This window comes from Silene latifolia, chromosome Y, assembly GCF_048544455.1.
Source record: "Silene latifolia isolate original U9 population chromosome Y, ASM4854445v1, whole genome shotgun sequence".
Classification (NCBI taxonomy): Eukaryota; Viridiplantae; Streptophyta; class Magnoliopsida; order Caryophyllales; family Caryophyllaceae; genus Silene; species Silene latifolia.
In genome coordinates, this window is record NC_133538.1 from 369,684,771 (window position 1) to 369,704,386 (window position 19,616).

Below are 19,616 nucleotides of genomic sequence, written 5' to 3' on the forward strand. Positions count from 1 at the left end.
CTCTGTGTCATGGGTGGAGCATCTACACTAATTGTAGTTGGCATAAGGGTGGTAGAATTTGGATACTTTGGAATCCTACTTACTTTAGCATTCAATTTTTAGCTTATGGAGCCCAATATATTCATATGTTGGTTGTCTCTTTGGTGGATTCTTCTCAATTTTATCTCACTATGATCTATGCTTTTAATGGTCTGCAAGAGAGAGTTGAACTTTGGAATTTCCTTAAGTCTGTTGGCAATGATGGGGATGTTCCTTGGATTTGGATGGGTGACTTTAATACTGTGTTATCTGCACTAGAAAGAATGGGGGGTAATACCACTGGGGCAGAAATGGAACACTTTCAAGATTGTGTCTCTTTGTGTTGTATGGAGGATATTCAAGCCACTGGGGCCTTGTTTACTTGGTCTAACAAGCAAGCTGTCTCAGATAGGGTCTATAGTTGGTTGGATAGGGTGATGGGAAATCAGGCTTGGAAAGACCTTTTTGGTGATTATAAAGCCCACTTTCATCCTGAAGGAATTTTTGATCATTGTCCTTGCACTCTTGTGAATAGGAAAGTTGACTTTGGTGTTAGACGAAGCTTTAAGTACTTTAATATGTTGGGGCAATCTGATCAGTTCATGGGTTGTGTTCAGTCTGTTTGGAGCAAGTCTGACCCATGGACACCTATGTTTAGGATTGTTAAGAAATTAAAGCTACTGAAACCAGTGTTAAAGCACCTGAATAAACACTGTTTTTCTGATATTGAAAATAATACAAATATCACCAGTGCTCTTCTGGAATAGGTTCAAAAGCAGTTAGTGGATCATCCTGGTAATATGGAACTGATGCAACAGGAACTGGAGATTCATCAGGATTTGAAAGAGCTTATCAGAGCTAGAGATAACTTCCTTACTCAGAAAGCTAAGCTACAATGGTGTTTGGAAGGGGACATTAATACTTCTTATTTCCATAGGGCAATTAAGAAAAGAGTTATGCTGAATAAAGTTTTGATGATTGAGGATATGAATGGGGTTCTTTGCACTGAGGGGTCCCAAATTCAAGAAGCTTTCCTGTCTTATTACAAGGACCTATTGGGGACTAGTCATGAGACTACTGATGTAAATGTTAGACTGGTGCAAAGAGGTAAATGCTGCACCAGGAGCATTGTGACATCTTGTTAAGGCCTGTGACTGATGATGAAATCAGGAAATGCCTATTTAGTATACCTAAGGATAAATCCCCTGGTCCTGATGGGTATACCAGTAAGTTTTATAAAGATGCTTGGGAAGTGGTTGGATCTGATATTTGCATTGCGGTGAAGGATTTTTTTGAACATGGCAAACTGCTGTAGCAAATTAACTCTACATCAGTGACTCTTATTCCCAAGATTGAGAGGCCAACCAGTGTCCAACATTTTAGACCCATTTCATGCTGCAATGTTGTGTACAAAGTTATCTCCAAATTGCTTTATAATAGACTATCTCACATTTTACCTGACATTGTGAGCAGGAATCAAGGTGCTTTTATCCAAGGAAGGAGTATACTGGAAAATATCTTGATTTGCCAAGATTTGGTCAGACTGTATAATAGAAGTAATGTTTCTCCTAGGTGTATGCTCAAGTTGGATCTTCAGAAAGCCTATGATTCAATTGAATGGAAGTTTATGGACCAAATGCTGGCTGCTTTTGCATTCCCTATTAAGTTCAGGAAGATGCTTATGCTCTGTGTAAAAACAACTACTTTCTCTTTGAGTTTGAATGGACCTAATTTTTGTTATTTCAAGGGTAGAAGGGGTTTAAGGCAAGGGGATCCTGTCTCCCCTTTGCTCTTTACTATTTGTATGGAGTACTTGACAAGGGTCCTTGATTATGCTACTCAGAAATGGTATTTTAGATACCATCCTATGTGTGGGGGTTTGAAGCTGACACACCTCTTATTTGCAGATTATTTGCTGTTGTTTTGCAAAGGGGATGTGCGTTCTATTATGTTACTTCTCAAAGCTTTCTCTAATTTTTCCTCCACAACAGGTTTAAAAGTTAATGCTGGTAAATCTGAAGTAGTGTTTAGAGGGGTGGCTATGGAGACTCAGTGTGATATTCTTCAGATTACTGGGTTTAAATATGGTGACTTGCCTATGAAGTACTTGGGCATTCCTATTCAAGCTAACAGGTTAACTAGGCAGGATTGTAACATCCTAGTTGATAAAATTGTGGCCAAAGTCAGGAGCATTGGAGCCAAGAAACTGAGTTATACTGGCAGGTTAACATTGATCAACTCTGTTCTTAATACTCTTCATAACTACTGGGCTTCCATATTCTTAATTCCAAAACTGGTGATTAAAAAGATTGAGGCTGTTTGTCGTAATTATTTATGGGATGGTGATACAGTTTATACTAGAGCTCCTCTGGTGGCTTGGCAGGTTGTTTGTAGGAGCAAGAAATGTGGTGGTTTAGGTGTCAAAGAGGCAAGTTTATGGAATGTTGCTATTGTAGGGAAACTAGTGCATTGGATTTATACAAAGGCTGACAGATTATGGGTGCAGTGGGTTGATCATGTGTATATCAAAGGCACTGATTGGAACCTGTACAAGCCTCCTCCAGATTCCAATTGGAACTGGAGGAACATCTGCAAAGTAAAAGAGATGTTATCTGGTGGCTATCAGAATGGTCTTTCGGTTCATGGTGCCAAGGGCTATTCTATCAGGTCTGGCTATGACTGGTTGTAGGGGATGCACCCCCTGTTCAGTGGTATAGGGATGTTTGGGGTGGTTGGATTGTGCCTAAACATTCTATGGTGAGATGGTTGATTAAATTGGAAGCTCGGAACACTCGAGAAAAACAATACAGACTTGGTATCAGTGATTCTGATCTGTGTGTTCTTTGTGAAGAGGATACTGAATCTCATGCTCACTTATTTACAGCATGTAAGTTTAGTCTGAAAATCCTGAGAGAGTTGGAGAAATGGTTGCAACTGCAAGTGCATGTCCCTCATGGGAATTATTCTAAGATGCAACATAAGGTGTGTTCCATGGCTTGGTTACCTTACTGTTATGTTATTTGGACTGAGAGGAACAACAGTAGGATTGAGTTGCAGGTGAAGAGACATGCCTTAGTATTGAAGCATTTGATACAGGCTATTCGTGGGAGGATACAAAACCTATTGCCGACTAGGGTCAATTCCACTGATGCTCAATGGTTACTTAGCCTTGATATCAAATATTAAGTTGTTAGTTCCGAATTTGTTGAATTTTGGTCTGGAAAATGCTTGTAATTGTAATTGCCACCTTTATTATTAATGGAAATACTTACATTTTACCAAAAAAAAAACTCGATCATAGTTCTGAGTGTGTGCCTAAGCTATGTTGTCAGGGCCTTAAAGTGTATGGGTCACAAGGGTATATTCCTCTTGTGACTCGAAGACTTGATTTGAAATAACTCCCTCTGATCATAGACCAAAGAGGTATAATTAAGTTTGTAAAAATTTCCTTGTCATGTGAGCACACCTAAAAGTGAACCCTAAGGATGATATGGGTATGTCCCGTTCTAGATAGCAACGTATTTGAAGACTCCATGCCTGGGTCAAGATGAAACTTGATTGGATATTTGGAATGCGGAGCTTGGAAATAAGAGGCTTTGATGAACAAATCTCTGGAGCTTTGATTTTATAGAGTTGAGGCTCGATGGGATTATGGCTTGTAATATGGCTTGGAAATGGGGTCTCCTGGCTTGATGTAGTCTGAGCACATAAAGGTAGGTTAAAATGACGTGGGTTCAAGTTTCCATGTCTTGACTCTAAAGGATGGGTATACTTGACAAGCTTGATAGGATTCTTAAAATTTCTAACTATCTCCCTATAACGGTCTCGAGAAAGACTTAGGGTGTGATGTGTGAAAGGCTAAGTGAGGGTGCTAGCTGACCATCTTCATCGATGTCTTGATTCTATAAAGACTTCAGCAGTATTCCTTTCAGCATTTGATTTCATACTCGCTCTTGATTCAGACTCAGATTCTTGGTCTGGAATATATCTTGGCTTTTTGCTCAGATACTTGACTTTGGGTTTTTGAAGATAACTTTGACTTTGGATATTGACATTGACTTGCTTGATTGAGCCTTCTTCTTTTGACTCTTTTGTCTTGGATTACGGGCATAACTGCGGCCTTGGATATTGATCTTGGTCATTTCTCTTGATTGAGCCTTTGTCTTTGATCATGGCTCGTATCGTCTTGGATTTTCTTGCTACCATGGATTTGGGTCAAACTAGCACTTTTGGTGTGAAACGTGTTGGTCTTTAGTAAACATGGGTTGTTTATTGTGGGGAATGGGCTTGTCTTCCGTCATGGATCGTTAACAAGGGAGATGGTCTAGATTCGTCCTAGAATCTCTTAAGATAGGCTCGTCCTAAACTGGGGTATAGCGAGGTTTCTGTTGCCAGACATGGAATAGGTAAGAAAATGGACACAGAGTTTCGGGTCCTCTATAACTTGGAATGGAACATCGTTTAAGTTCACTCACATCGACTTGCCATGCGTTGTTTGTTCATTTTAAAATATCTCAAATCAATTCTTATTGTCACAGGCAAAGGGTAAAGGAAGAGATGGGATAGAATATGTGGATTGAAAAGTGTACATTTATTGAAATGAATAATAAATGTATAGACTCGATAAGACATGCAACTCGTGGGACAGCCCCCAGGTTGTCACTAGGAACAGAAATGGACACGAAGAAAGACACTAGAAAAATTATGGGAAAGAAAGCCTAAGATTCGGACGCACACTTTGATTCGATCCTAGATATAGACCTCTAATCATCGACCCATGCTTGAACATTTATTCTTCTGGCAACTGGCTTCGGCATATGACTTTGAGCATTCATTCATTTGAGCACCTCGTCCTCATATTTTGGAACACCGGAAGGATAAAAGTCAAGAAGAGTTTCCTGATAAGTGGTGTATCCATGAGGATTGCCTAAGATACCTTGTGGGTTAAAGGTTGAGAGGGACAATTTCCCACTTTCAATCATATCCTGGATCGTATGCTTGAGCTTATAGCACATCTCATTATTGTGTCCTTTGCCCCTGTGATACTGGCAATAGGAATTCTCATCCCAAAACCTAGACTTCTTTTCTGGATCTGGTGTAGGACCGATATGCTTCAACATTCGTCGCTCTATGAGTCTCTGAAGGGCATCGGTGTATGTAATACCAATGCTGGTAAATTTCCTAGGAGGTGTATCCTTCTTGTCGGAAGCCTTTATGAATAACCTTAGAGAGTTGTTGGGTTTCTTTGACGAAGGCTCCATGAGGTTGCCTTTGTTTATTTTGATTCTTGGACGAGAAGAACTAGGAATAAATTTCTTACTTGTTACTTTCTTCTTAGGACTGTCAGGTTGAGGGTTTACCTGGACACTTTTCATCTTGAGCGGTTAGGCCTCAAGCTTCTTATCCATTTCAGCAAACTGATTCTCTATGTTGCAAAGCTGAGGGTTTAGGTTATCAATGGCTCCCTCTATCTTGGAAAATTTATTGTTGAAGGCAATGGAAAGCATGAGCATTCCACTTTGGATATCGTCGTCTTCGAGGATGTTGATATCTTCGTTTTCATGAGGAGCGAGGAGGTGAGAACAATCTAGGGATGATTCTTCGTCATTTTTAATGATATTAGACCCAAGAGGATCGATCTTCTTGGATTTCTTGACGGAAGGTGGCACTTGAAGCTTGCCATCCTCGATCATATCCTGAATAATATGCTTTAGACAAAAGCATTCCTCCGTATCGTGCCCCCTACCTCGATGGTACTGACAATATGAATTGCCCTTCCACCTAGGCAATATCGTTTCAGGGTCTTGGGTTCGACCAATTAGATGAAGTTTTCCCTGGGAAATCAGTCTTTGTAGAGTTACTTGATATGTGGTTCCGAGGTCAATGAATTCCCTATAAGCTCGCCCCGGCCTTCTAGGTGGAGTTTCCAAGAGGTTGACTCTCTTGTCTTCATTGGCCTTCTTAGATGGGTGAGTTGTGTTGAAGCTATGACCTGGCCTTGGGGTACGAGAAGATGGTAAAAGTTTAATCATGCCTATTTGGTTTTCCATATTGATGATACAAGCACTCAAGTCTTCGATGGTAGTCTGAAGCTTAACGACTGCAGTACTTAGTTCTTAGACGACGACAGATAAACGTTCTTGAACATTTTCATTGGAAATTACAGAATTCCTACCGAGAACAAAATGTCGCGCGTTAAAACTTAATTTGACATGGGATCACGCATACTAAGGCGATAAACAAGGGATATACGAAGGGAAAAGTAATCATGAGGACAAGACGGCAAATCTAGACCTAACTTGTGAATTCGTGAAATGTTGTGAGCGACTTCTCGTGTTTGAATCCACGATGTTTGACTTTGACCTTAGACTCAAGTATTGACTTTGATGGAGTGACTCTTATATGATTGACCTTATTGAGGGATTGATGACACATGTCGATTCTAAGACGTGTGTTTTAAGATAGACTTGACTCAAGGTTCGGGTATGTGTGTCCTGAACGGGTCATTAGGAGAATTCGAGAGACGGATTTTGGAACGACTTGACGTGTTCGCCTCGAATGTGTGAGCCAAGGTGTGGAAATTTTTAGATCCTGACTGAATTGGGGTAGGGGTCCAAAATGACGGCGTGACGCCTTAGGACTTGACTTGAATTTGAAAAGACCAAAATGTAAAGGGAAGACGGGTTTATGACTCGACAGAGTTCCGACTAGGACATAGTCGGTCTAAATTTTAACTCTAACTTAGCCCAATTGAATTTACATATTTACATTTACATGGCTTGAAAATATTTTTTATTTAAAACGTTTTTTGGTGTTTTTTTTGGACTTTTTAAGTTTTTTATTTATTTTATTTATTTTGTTTTGAAAATTTACAAAGGATTTTATTTGTGGAAAATTTAATGATTTATTGAACTTTGAAAATAGAATTTTACAGAAAGTGATTTTTCAAAGAAATGGATTTTACATTTACAGAAAATTGGATATTATTTGATTTACAAAATGGATTTTTGAAGAGGTTTTTCTTTTTTGGAAAATTAAAATTCGAAAATCGGAAAATTCGGCATTATTTGATTTACCAATGTGATATTTGAAAAGGTTTGAAAATGAATTTTATTTACACAATAATTTTGACATTATTTTGTTTATAAATGAGGAATTTACACACGTGATTGATTTGGCAAACACACACATACAAACAGGCATTATAACAGTATGCTGAGTGCATTTAAAAGGTTTTGGCTTAAAAGGTGGGTTGCCATACCAAGCAATCAAACCCTGGTCTGTGGAGAGGTCCGTGCCAAACATGAGTAAGGTCGGTTCCTAGTCCATTTCCTCGAGTAGTGAAAGCTCTCGATACAAACATGAGTATTTCCCGCAGTATGGTTAACGTCAATCGCTATCCATCTTTAGGCCCAGATAGGAATTTGGACCGTCCGGACGGGACGATTGGTCGAATGGGTTGGTTTAGGGCCTAGGAAGATGATGCGTGTATTTTATATAGGGTTTTTACCTCATTTTTACACGCATTTCTGTGTTATTTATGTGACGTATAGCTATAAATGCCTCCGAATAGTCTATTTTGGTCTGTCTTGTGTAAATTGCAGGTATGGACCGGAAAGGAGCAAAATCGAGCCTAAATTTGTCCCATTTGCATGCATTTTTGGAGAATAAGGAATCGGAGCTTGGAATCTATCTCTTAGAGGCGCGTGAGATGACCTCGTAAGGTGCCAAGGAGTCCGTATGTGCTATTATAGCTCGATCGACCAGTTTTGCTACATTATTTGGTCGATCAAATGCTTTATCAATCAAGCATCACTCGATCGAGTTGTTTAGCTACTCGATCGAAATGGTTGATTTAAGAATTCCTCGATCGAACTCCAAGTTTTACTCGATTGAGAGGAATTTCAAGATTTGTCCTCGATCGAGTGGTTTCATTTCACTCGATCGAGAGACTTTACTCTCTATGCGTGTTTTTGCCTATTTTCGAGATGGGCTTTGTAATTTAGTTATAAGCTAGGTTAGTAGTATGAGGAACGATTACTTCTTCTCTCATACTTAGACTCCTCTCTCTCCCTACTCTCTCTGAATCTCTTCCTTCGAAACCTTACTCGGATCTACTACTTTTGTAATCGGTATTATTATTCTTATCTCAATCTTAATCCTTTGTTGCTCTTTATCATTTCTTCTTTTTTAATTTATAATTGTATTCATTAATCTCTCTCTGCTCTTGTTATCATGTTTAATCTTAATTGCTTGTGTGTGATTGTTGTTCTTTCAATAATAATGCATAGCTAATTCCCCTTGCTAAGACATAGGGGAACCATGATTTTAAAGGAAGTGTAAATTGAGTTATTAGATTTAATGCAAACTTAGTTTATGTTGTTAATCGCTACATATAATTGTTCTTGTCTAATTGAGTCGACGCAATTGGTTAATAAATCACGTGAAACCTTAACCTAGATCGGAAGATTGGAAAGGGTGAGACCTGTAGCGAACATTAGGGCACTTTAGTGACGGCGGAAGCCAAGCTATTTGTGTTTTAGGGTGAATTGAGACCGGAAGAAGATATTCATTGCTCCATAGACTACACTTGCATTAACCTGAGACCTTAGATTGCATTACTAGAGAATCATGGTGAACGATTGTCTTAGCTATTTCCTTCTTGCTTGCTTTATTCCAACTCTCTTGCTTTCTCTCTTTCCTCTGATCTCATTAGATTAGAACAGACAATTAAAACCCCTAAAAACTGGTTACCTTGACGGACTTAGTTAAAGCTGACATTTTCCCATCTCCATGTGGAGATCGACCCTACATATTGCTAGCTTCTGTTAGTGTATTTAGGATTTTATTTTTGGTACCTGACGACGGTATTAAATTTTGGCGTCGTTGTCGGGGAGGTGGCGTAATTTTGTTGCTTTTATTAAGTTTGTCTCTCGTCTCAAGGAATTTATTCCTTGAGATTGATCTCATCTTTTTGCAAGTTCTTAATTAGTTTTGCAGGAAATATGTTCTAGAAGAGAACATTGTCATACCTGCCTTGCGGTAGACTCTATCTGCTAGGATGCCGAATATAGCCAGTCATTCAGAGCCTACGGTGGATTCAATTCCTAAAGGTTTCCTGTTACCCACTACTGATTCAGGACCTTTGGAATCCACCCATCATATATACAGCTGATTGAGAGAAATCTCTTTAGAGGGGTATCTGGAGAGGATCCTTGCAAGCACATAGAGCTCTTCACCGAATATTGCTCCACCTTTCCCTTAGCTGCTGGGGTGACGCAAGATAGAGTTAAGGGAGTCCTTTTCCCTTTCTCCTTGACCGATGATGCATGGGAGTGGTTGAGAGACTTGGATAGGGAAGCTGCCGGTGTAACTGACTGGAATTCCCTTGCCTTAGCCTTTTACAAACGATAATTCCCACCGCAGCGCACTAATGTGTTGAGAGCTCAAATTATTGCATTTGAGCAATTATCTACTGAAGACTTGAATGGGGCTTGGACTAGGTTCAAGAGGCTAGTCTATCTGTACCCCATCATGACTTTAAGCGATGGTTCTTGTGTACCCAATTCTACAATGGGTTATACACGGACCAGAGAGCTATTATGGATAATGCGGCCAAGGGGAGGTTCCATAAAAATGTAGAGGATGATCAAGGGTGGAATCTTATTGAAGAAATGGCCATCCACATTGCCGAATATGGAAATCCCCGAGGGAGTAGGTATGTAAATGATTTGATAGTAGCTGAGGTGGAAAGTCCTAGTGGAAGGTTGGGCAGTCCGGAGATTATACAGACTATGGGTGTGCACGAACAAGTTTGTGCTATTACTGAGCATGAGGTAGTTTGTGGTAGATGTGGTACGGAGGAGCATGACCCTATTACTTGTATGGCGGATGTAGAGCGCGTCCTTGCTTATCAAAAATTCAAGCAAGGAGTGTCATTCTCTAAGCTGTATGAAGATTTGACCCCAACGAGTACTTCTAGCCCTTCTACACTAATGCCGCAACCAGTCGATTCGGCCTCTACAAATGGGGAGTTTGCAGAACTAAAATCCTTGGTATTGAACTTGACACACCAGCTCGGAAAGAAGTCCGATAAGGATGACACCACCATAGTAGAGCTAAGAGAGCAAGTTGCGCATCTAACACTTGCACAAAATCAAGTGAATTAACCACCTCCATGTGACCCAATCAATGCCATTAATGTCCGAAGCGGTCTTACTTATGATGAACCGAAAATGCCGGAAGACGGGGTTGTGACAGCTGATAGTACCCCGGATAACGAGTTGGAGGAGCTAATAGACGATATCTCTCATGAATATCATGCTGCTGCTCGATTGAGTAATATTTTAGCTCGATCGAGTGATTTAGCCTCCCCCAGTACTCGATCGAGTACGATATTTGGTAGATCGAGAAATGTCCCATTTGGAGATTTCGATCGAGAAGTCAATTCTTCTCGATCAAGTAACTTGGCAGAGAATGTTGTTCGATTGAGTGATTCTGGGACTCGATCGAAAGAAGTTGAAATTGAAGAACTCGATCGAGAGGTGCATATCTCTCGATCGAGTGATTTTTCTGATGAAATTGTTCGATCGACTAAGAAAACTACTCGATCGACCACCAGTACCAGCGGAACTTTAAATTCAATATCTAATTCCGCTCCCATGTCATCTTCCCCTGCTGCGGAGGTGTCACGTGCTGATAAAGGTAAAGAGAAAGTCGCGGGCCCACTCATTGCGACCAGGGTTCCCTATCCGGGACGTCTGAAGGATGCTAAGGTCGAGCGACAGTATGGTAAGTTTGTGGACGTGGTCAAGAGTCTCCTGGTAACCGTCCCTTTTACCGAACTTATTACCCAGGTACCTACTTATGCTAAATTTATGAAAGATATTGTGACGCATAAGAGAGAGCTTAGTGAATTTGAGACTTTTGCTTTTTATGGAAGAGTCTAGTAATTTACTTTTAAATAAAGCTCCACAAAAAATGAAAGACCCGGGTAGCTTCTCTATTACCTGTACTATAGGCAATGAAGTGATAGACAAGGCTCTTTGTGATTTAGGTGCCAGTGTCAGTGTCATGCCTCTGTCTGTCTGCAAGAAACTTAATATGGGTCACCTTAAAATGACTAACATTACATTATAGATGGCTGATAGATCTGTAAGACGACCCTTGGGTATCTTAGAGGACGTGCCTGTCAAAGTAGGCAAGTTCTTTATACCAGTGGACTTTATTGTTTTACATATAGCTGAGGATACTCAGACCCCAATTATATTAGAAAGACCGTTCCTATGTACAGCTGGGGCCATCATTGATGTCAAACAAGGGCGTTTGACTCTTGCAGTGGGGGATGACGCGATTACTTTCAGTCTGCCTAGTACTCTTGCTCGGCCAATGATAGAGGATACTTGTTATTCTGTTGATATTGTTGACGAGTCTGTCTATGACTTCTGGTCGGGTTCTTTTATAAAGGACCCGCTAGAAGATTTGATGCTTTTGGATGAGTGTGCAGATAACCCAGATAACAATGATGCTGTGTTGGATTTGCTTGAAGCTGCTTTAGATGAGCGTGAACTCACCGACGCTGAAGGAGAGAGAGTGGAACAAATGATTAGTACTATTTGCGCCATAGAGGTAAAGGTACCTGAGCGTAAGCCTCTCCCTTCTCATCTTAAATATGCTTTCTTAGATGATACAGAGCAATATCCAGTCTTTTTTAGTGCTAAACTTGATGATAATCAGCTGACTTTTTGTTAGCTGTGCTTAAGAAAAACAGGAAAGCTATGGGTTATTTATTGGATGACATTAAGGGCATTAGTCCCGACATTTGTATGCACAGAATTGAGCTTGAGAAAGATCACAAGCCTTGCAGACAGGGTCAGCGCCGGCTGAACCAGAAGATGCAGGATGTTGTGATGGCTGAGGTAATGAAGCTGCTTGACGCAGGTATTATCTATTTTGTTGGTCATTCTAAGTGGGTGAGTCCAGTTCAGGTAAATCCTAAGAAAGGAGGGACTACTGTGGTCAAGAATGACAAAAACGAGTTAATACCTACTAGAGTAATAACTGGCTGGCGGATGTGTATAGCCTACAGACAGCTGAATGCCACCACAAAGAAAGATCACTTTCCCCTTCCTTTCATTGATCAAATGGTAGAAAGATTAGCTTCTCATAAGTTTTTCTGTCATCTAGATGGGTACTCAGGTTTCTTTTAGATCCATATTCATCCAGATGATCAGGAAAAGACTACTTTTACTTGTCCTCAGAGTGTTTTTACTTATCGCAGGATGCCTTTTGGTTTGTGAAATGCCCCTGCCACCTTTCAAAGGTGCATGATGGGGATATTTTCTGAGTATATTGAGTCTATCATGGAAGTCTTTATGGACGATTTCAGCGTCTATGGAAGTGACTTTGCTAACTGTCTGTCTAACCTTGATAAAGTGTTGCAGCACTGCATTGAGGTTAATCTTGTGCTTAATTGGGAGAAGTGCCATTTTATGGTCAACGAGGGAGTTGTGTTAGGGCACTTAGTTTCTGATAGGGGTATTGAGGTTGACAGAGCAAAGGTGCAAGTGATTCTGCAATTACCTCCTCCTGTTAATGTCAAAGGAGTGAGGAGTTTCCTTGGTCATGCTGGCTTTTATCGCCGGTTTATCAAGGATTTTTCAAAAATTACTAAACCACTTACACAACTGTTGCTTAAGGATGCCCCCTTTGTATTTACTGATGAATGTCTTTCTGCTTTTAACAGGTTAAAGTAGGCCTTGATTTCGGCGCCGATTATACAGCCTCCCAACTGGGATTTGCCGTTTGAGATTATGTGTGACGCTAGTGACTATGCACTTGAAGCGGTGCCAGGCCAAAGAAAAGACAGAGCTTTAAATGCAATTTACTATGCGAGCCGAACTCTGGATGAGGCTCAAGTGAAGTACACCACTACTGAAAAAGAGCTGCTAGTTGTGGTTTATGCGCTAAAAAAATTTTGTACTTTTCTAATAGGGTCAGAAGTTACTGTTTTTACTGACCATGCAGCGTTGAGACACCTTCTTGCTAAGAAGGAAGCTAAACCATGGCTGTTGAGATGGATACTCCTTCTTCCGGAGTTTGATTTGCAGATCAAAGATAAGAAGGGTGCTGAGAACGTAGTAGCTGATCATCTGTCGCGACTGTCACAACAAGAGGGAGAAGATTCTTTACCTATTGATGATTCTTTTCCTGATGATTCTTTATTTGTTGTTTTGTCTTCTATTATTAACCAAGATCCTTGGTATGCAGTTTTAGCTAATTATGTTGTTAGTGGCACGCTGCCACCTGACCTTTCTTATCAGCAGAGGAAGCGTTTTCTCTATAACGCTAAGCAGTACTTCTGGGATGATCCTTATCTATTTAAGGAGTGTGCAGACGGTCTCTATAGACGCTGTATTCCGCAGTGGAAGACCAGAGTGATCTTGGAAGGTTGTCATTCTTCCTCTTATGGTGGTCACCATGGTCCATCGCGTACCATGGGTAAGGTACTTCAGTCTGGTTTTTACTGGCCTACTTTGTTTGCTAATGCTAAGGCTTTTGTTTCAGCTCGTGATGCTTGCCAACGCTCCGGGAATATTTCTAAGAGACATGAGATGCCACAAAATGGTATCCTAAAGGTCGAGGTTTTTGATGTCTGGGGCATCGATTTCCAAGGACCCTTCCCGTCTAGCAAAGGTAACAGGTATATCTTGGTAGCTGTAGATTATGTGTCTAAGTGGGTGGAAGCGATTGCTTCACCTAATTGTGATGCCAAGACCGTGATTAAAATGTTTAAAAATATTATCTTTCCCCGATTTGGTGTCCCTAAGGTCGTCATTAGTGATGGAGGAATGCATTTTAAGGAAAAGAAACTAACTTCTATTTTGTCTAAGGTTGGTGTTCAACATCGGCGTGGTTTGGGGTATCATCCCCAAACTAGTGGGCAAGTTGAGGTCTCTAATCGTGAGATTAAAGAGATCTTAGCTAAGGTAGTTTCTAAATCACAGAAGGATTGGATTCTTAAATTGGAAGACATATTATGGGCATATCAGACTGCCTTTAAAACACCAATTGGTGCATCACCATATCAGCTGGTTTATGGGGAAGTCATGTCAATTACCTGTTGAGTTAGAATGTAAAGCTTGGTGGCAATTCGTGAACTTAACTTTGATCCTAAGTTGTGTGGTCAGAATCGTTTATTGCAGCTAGATGAATTGGAGGAGTTTAGGCTAAATGCCTATGGTAGCTCACGCATCTACAAAGAGAAGACGAAGAGATGGCACGACAAACGGATCCTACCTCGAGAATTTCATGTTGGGCAAAAGGTGTTGCTGTTTGATGCCCGACTGCGGTTATTTCCTGCCAAGCTGAAGTCCAGGTGGAGTGGCCCTTATACAGTGACAGCTGTCACTAAATTCGGGTCCGTTGAGTTGGAAAATTTTGAAGGAAATGGATTCAAGGTAAATGGGCAATATGTGAAGCATTACCATGAGGCAAATAATTCAGACAACCGCATTGAAGTCTTGTACTTCGACAATCCTGATGAGTCAACTAGTTGAAGCCAGAAAGGTCGTGCGGGACCTCTTAACCTGCACTATACGGGAGGCAACCCGGACTGTTTTATTGTACTTTTGTTTGAACTTGTTATTTATTTTTATGCTGTGTGTTAAACTTTAAACGCTAAAATTGTACGTATCCTGTTAGTCCTATACTCCTTTCATACGTTTTGCAGGTGGTTTGGTTCGATCGAGTGGTTTTTCTACTCGATCTAACCCTTTGGCTGGATTATTTACTCGATTGAGCATTTGCTGCTCTCGATCGAACCCTTTGGCTGGAATATTTACTTAATCGAGCATCTGCTGCTCTCGATCGCAACCCTGTAAAACCACTTTTCTCGATCGAGTACCCCATCTTCTCGATCGAGCACTTTTAGCACCAATTCCCCTTGATCGACCCACTCTGATCTGCTCGATCGAGTATTTGCGTGGTCCAACTTCTATTTTTCGCCGGATGCGATGCTAGGAGGCTTTACGTGACCTCCCATGTTCATGGTCGGTTTGCGGAGGTCCCTCCTTACGTTGCCTTATAAGTTTTCCGACTCCCATTCTCCTTTTCTCATCAGTTTGCATTTCCTTCCCTATTTTTGGTACAATGAGGACATTGTACGGTTTTGTTTGGAGAGGTATGCATCCATATCTGTGTCTGCATGTTTTGTTGCATTTCCGTCTGCACATTTATTTATCTTTGCATGCATTGTTGCTTTAATTGTTATTATTAAAAAAAAAATACATAAAATTCAAAAAAATTTCACGTTTATATTGCATTTAGGTCGAGTCGGAACGACTGAACTTTGACGCTACTTTGAGTCCTTCGCCCTTACCCTGCATATTCTTGACATTCTGTTGGCATGGTAATGTGCATAATCTACGAGTTTTTGTTTCATTCTCATCTGAACGAATAGACTTGACTCATGTATTGGAAAACTAGTTTTGCATTCTAAGGTTAGAGCATCATAAACTGGTGACATTCATGACCAGTTTCATATAGGATGTGAGTAGTACTTTGTATAAGGCATGTAAGATCAATTTGCATAAACATGAATTTAGTCTTCTTGATACCTGTATGCATTCGGTCTGTGGTTGGTGACACATGTTAGGAGAGGCAGTTCCCTTTATCTCATTCTACCTCTGAGCTCCACATAGCCAAATTGCCTATTTTGTCCTAAATAGCTACAATCTACAATTTTGCCTACCCTAGCCGAGCTAGTAATTAGTAGCTGTTTGGAATGTTCTAACTGCAGTTTGGTTACATATCTAATTTGAGAGGTTGGTGGAAATGTTGAAGGGAATGAAAAGAAGAAAAATATAAAAATTTGTTTTGGAAGAAGAAAAAAAAACGAAAAAAGAGTTGAAAACGAGAAAAAGAAAATGAAAAAGAATTATGAAAAAGAATTATGAAAAATCATGAACTGAAAGTTTACTATGTTGTGATTTATCTCCCATGTTCTATTTGTATCCTATGGGGAGTTAATAATAATTTTATGGTGGTCAGTGAGTTATGTGCTGTAATTTAGCACCGTTTTGTATTGATATATTGAGTATGAAGTTGGGATGTGTTCTAATTTGGACCCGTTGCTGCTAACTTGGCTGCTAACTCCACATTTCCAAATTCATTATAGCCCCTTCTTACCCATTACCTCACTTACCCCAAATATAATTCCTCGACATGTGTCTTGGTCATCAGTTGGTGGGAATGCATATGTACGGTTATAGAGATTTTATTCATGTTAGACTGCATGCATGTTCTTATAGGTCGAGTTAGGTGAGTGTCTTTACTTCTTTCTATCTCCTACTTATATACTCACCCTGTGCCAAAATTGTGTGATGAGCGACCCGCGAGAGTCCAATATTTGTGAGTCTTGCAAGCTTGACGGTTCAGTAGTCTGAAACATTGATTTAACTCATTTGCACTTACCTATTGCTACTTTGTTAGTTGTTGCATTAAACTGGTTTGTGTGGGTGATTTATAGCTGATGAGTTGGTCCCGTTCCGTTAGTTATCTTTAGTTGCATTCATAGTTTGCTTGGGGACAAGCAAAGGTTTGGTTTGGAGAGATTTGATGCGTGTATTTTATATAAGGTTTTTACCTCATTTTTACACGCATTTCTGTGTTATTTATGGGGCGTATAGCTACAAATGCCCCCGAATAGTCTACTTTGGTCTGTCTTGTGTAAATTGCAGGTACGGACCGGAAAGGAGCAAAATCGAGCCTAAAATTGTCCCATTTGCATGCATTTCTGGAGAATAAGGGATCGGAGCTTGGAATATATCTCTTAGAGACGCTTGAGATGACCTCGGAAGGTGCCAAGGAGTCCGTATGTGCTATTATAGCTCGATCGACCAGTTTTACTACATTATTTGGTCGATCGAAGGCTTTATCCATCAAGAATCACTCGATCGAGTTGTTTAGCTACTCGATCGAAATGGCTGATTTAAGTCCTCGATCGAACTCCAAGTTTTACTCGATCGAGAGGAATTTCAAGATTTGTCCTCGATCAAGTGGTTTCATTTCACTCGATCGAGAGACTTTACTCTCTATGCGTGTTTTTGCCTATTTTCGAGATGGGCTTTGTAATTTAGTTATAAGCTAGGTTAGTAGTATGAGGAACGATTACTTCTTCTCTCATAATTTGACTCCTCTCTCTCCCTACTCTCTCTGAATCTCTTCCTTTGAAACCTTACTCGGATCTACTACTTTTGTAATCGGTATTATTATTCTTATCTCAATCTTAATCCTTTGTTGCTCTTTATTGTTTCTTCTTCTTTAATTTATAACTGTATTCATTAATCTCTCTCTGCTCTTGTTATCATGTTTAATCTTAATTACTTGTGTGTGATTGCTGTTCTTTCAATAATAATGCATAGCTAATTCCCCTTGCTAAGACATAGGGGAACCATGATTTTAAAGATTGTGTAAATTGAGTTATTAGATTTAATGCAAACTTAGTTTATTTTGTTAATCGCTACATATAATTGTTCTTGTCTAATTGAGTCGACGCAATTGGTTAATAAATCACGGTAAACCTTAACCTAGATCGGAAGATTGGAAAGGATGAGACCTGTAGCGAACATTAGGGCAGTTTAGTGAGGGCGGAAGCTAAGCTATTTGTGTTTTAGGGCGAATTGAGACCGGAAAGAGATATTCATTGCTCCATAGACTACACTTGCATTAACCTGAGACCTTAGATTGCATTACTAGAGAATCATGGTGAACGATTGTCTTAGCTGTTTCCTTCTTGCTTGCTTTATTCCAACTCTCTTGCTTTATCTCTTTCCTCTGATCTCATTAGATTAGAACAGACAATTAAAACCCCCAAAAACTGGTTACCTTGACGGACTTAGTTAAAGCTGACATTTTCCCATCTCCCTGTGGAGATCGACCCTACTTACTGCTAGCTTCTGTTAGTGTATTTAGGATTTTATTTTTGGTACCTGACGACGGTATCATAAGACCAAATAAAACGACCTAAGAAGGTCGAGTAATGAAAATTGACAACTTTCTCGTATAAATTATTCCCTAACCTTGTTCAAGTTTCACCCTGGGTAACACGTAAGTGTATCATCCCGAGCGGAGTCGCCAAACTGTGGACATGGGCCACCCGCGTGTTGTTTTCGAGGTGGCGACACTTCTCCAACGGAACCTTGGTTTGTCAAAGCACGTCATGGGCCGTTACCGATTGGTAAGGCATTGAAACCGGTGAAAGGTTGAATAAGCCTGCATTTGTGGAGTCACCACCAATTTATTGTGGAAAATTGGAAACCGTTCGAATACCTCATGCCATGCCAGGACACAAAGTAGTGACATGAACACTAAGAACTCGTTACCCTTAGCATTCTATGTTTAGAATGACTCTCATGATGCCAATGAACACGGATGTTCACAGAAATTTTGAGTAAGGGGTGAGGGTACGTATTAGGAAGCTCTTTAATTCGAACACCTAATCTCGCCCGCCTCGATAACGGCCTCTACTAATGATTTTGGAAATTATTCATATTTGATATGTTGTCGATGTAATGCATGCAATGCAACAAACATAGATTAATCCTAGCATGTGGAATTAGACAATGTCGGTTAACACGTAATTTAGCAAACAATTTGGTCGAAGTTGGAAGTTAGAATCAATACATGTGAATGCCATACAATTAAATCATACATAATAATAATAAATGATAAATGAATTACAAGGTTTATTTGAACTACGTCAGAAGCACGCTCAAAAACGGGATTTCGAAGAAGAAAATAAAAGTAAATAAAATTAGAATTGAAAATATGAAAATACGTCAGATTAGAGGTGATAATACGGGTAATAGTTGATTTAAAACCGTAATTAGGAGCTACGTCAAAGCGAGAAAGAGTTCAGGGACAAAAACCAGCCCAGAACTGGCGCAGCATCTGATGCGTCCTCTGGAAGAGGCGCAGCACTTCCCGCGTCTGTTCTTGCGTTGGGTTCTGGCTGTGAAGTCCGAATCACAATATCGTTATCGTTCGTTGGTATATTTAGGATGGAATATCAATTTTAGACTCGAATTGAAGTGCTTTAATTGATTATATGCATCTGGGCAAGTCATAAAACGAATAAAACCGAGGATTTACAACGGTTTACCTGATTATCTTTAACTCATGCAGGAAATACAAAAAAAAGAACGAAATTTGATGTTAGATTAACAAAACTGGACAAATAAAAAAACTTGTGTATCAAATTAGGACTTTCAGAATCTCGACATGAACAAGTTAAAACTCCGAAAAATCGATTTGAATTAAAACGGCGAAAACCTGCAAGTATTGAATTACATGGGATTAAGGACGAATTAAGCATTGCAATTTAAAAAGGATTTGTTAAAACCTGATTTATATATCGAAAATTACAAAAGAGAACGAAAGAAAAACAAAAGCAATAAGAAAAGGGAAAATTGCAGGAAGTCGAGGAAGAAAAAGAAGAGCAGGAGCAGCAAGCAACCTCTGGAAGAGGCGCAGCAGATGATACGACCTTTCGAAGAGGCGTAGCTGCTGCTGCGTTTCTTCTCGATGTCTGACCTCCA

At 40.0% G+C, this 19,616-nt stretch overlaps 1 protein-coding gene across 1 annotated transcript; it reads left to right on the top strand.

Moving 5' to 3' along the window:
• Positions 1-2,772: 2,772 nt before the first annotated feature.
• LOC141631824 (uncharacterized) lies at positions 2,773-3,204 on the top strand. The gene has a single exon (XM_074444444.1). It carries the CDS (start codon positions 2,773-2,775, stop codon positions 3,202-3,204), a length of 432 nt encoding a protein of 143 aa, XP_074300545.1.
• The last annotated feature ends 16,412 nt before the right edge of the window (positions 3,205-19,616 follow it).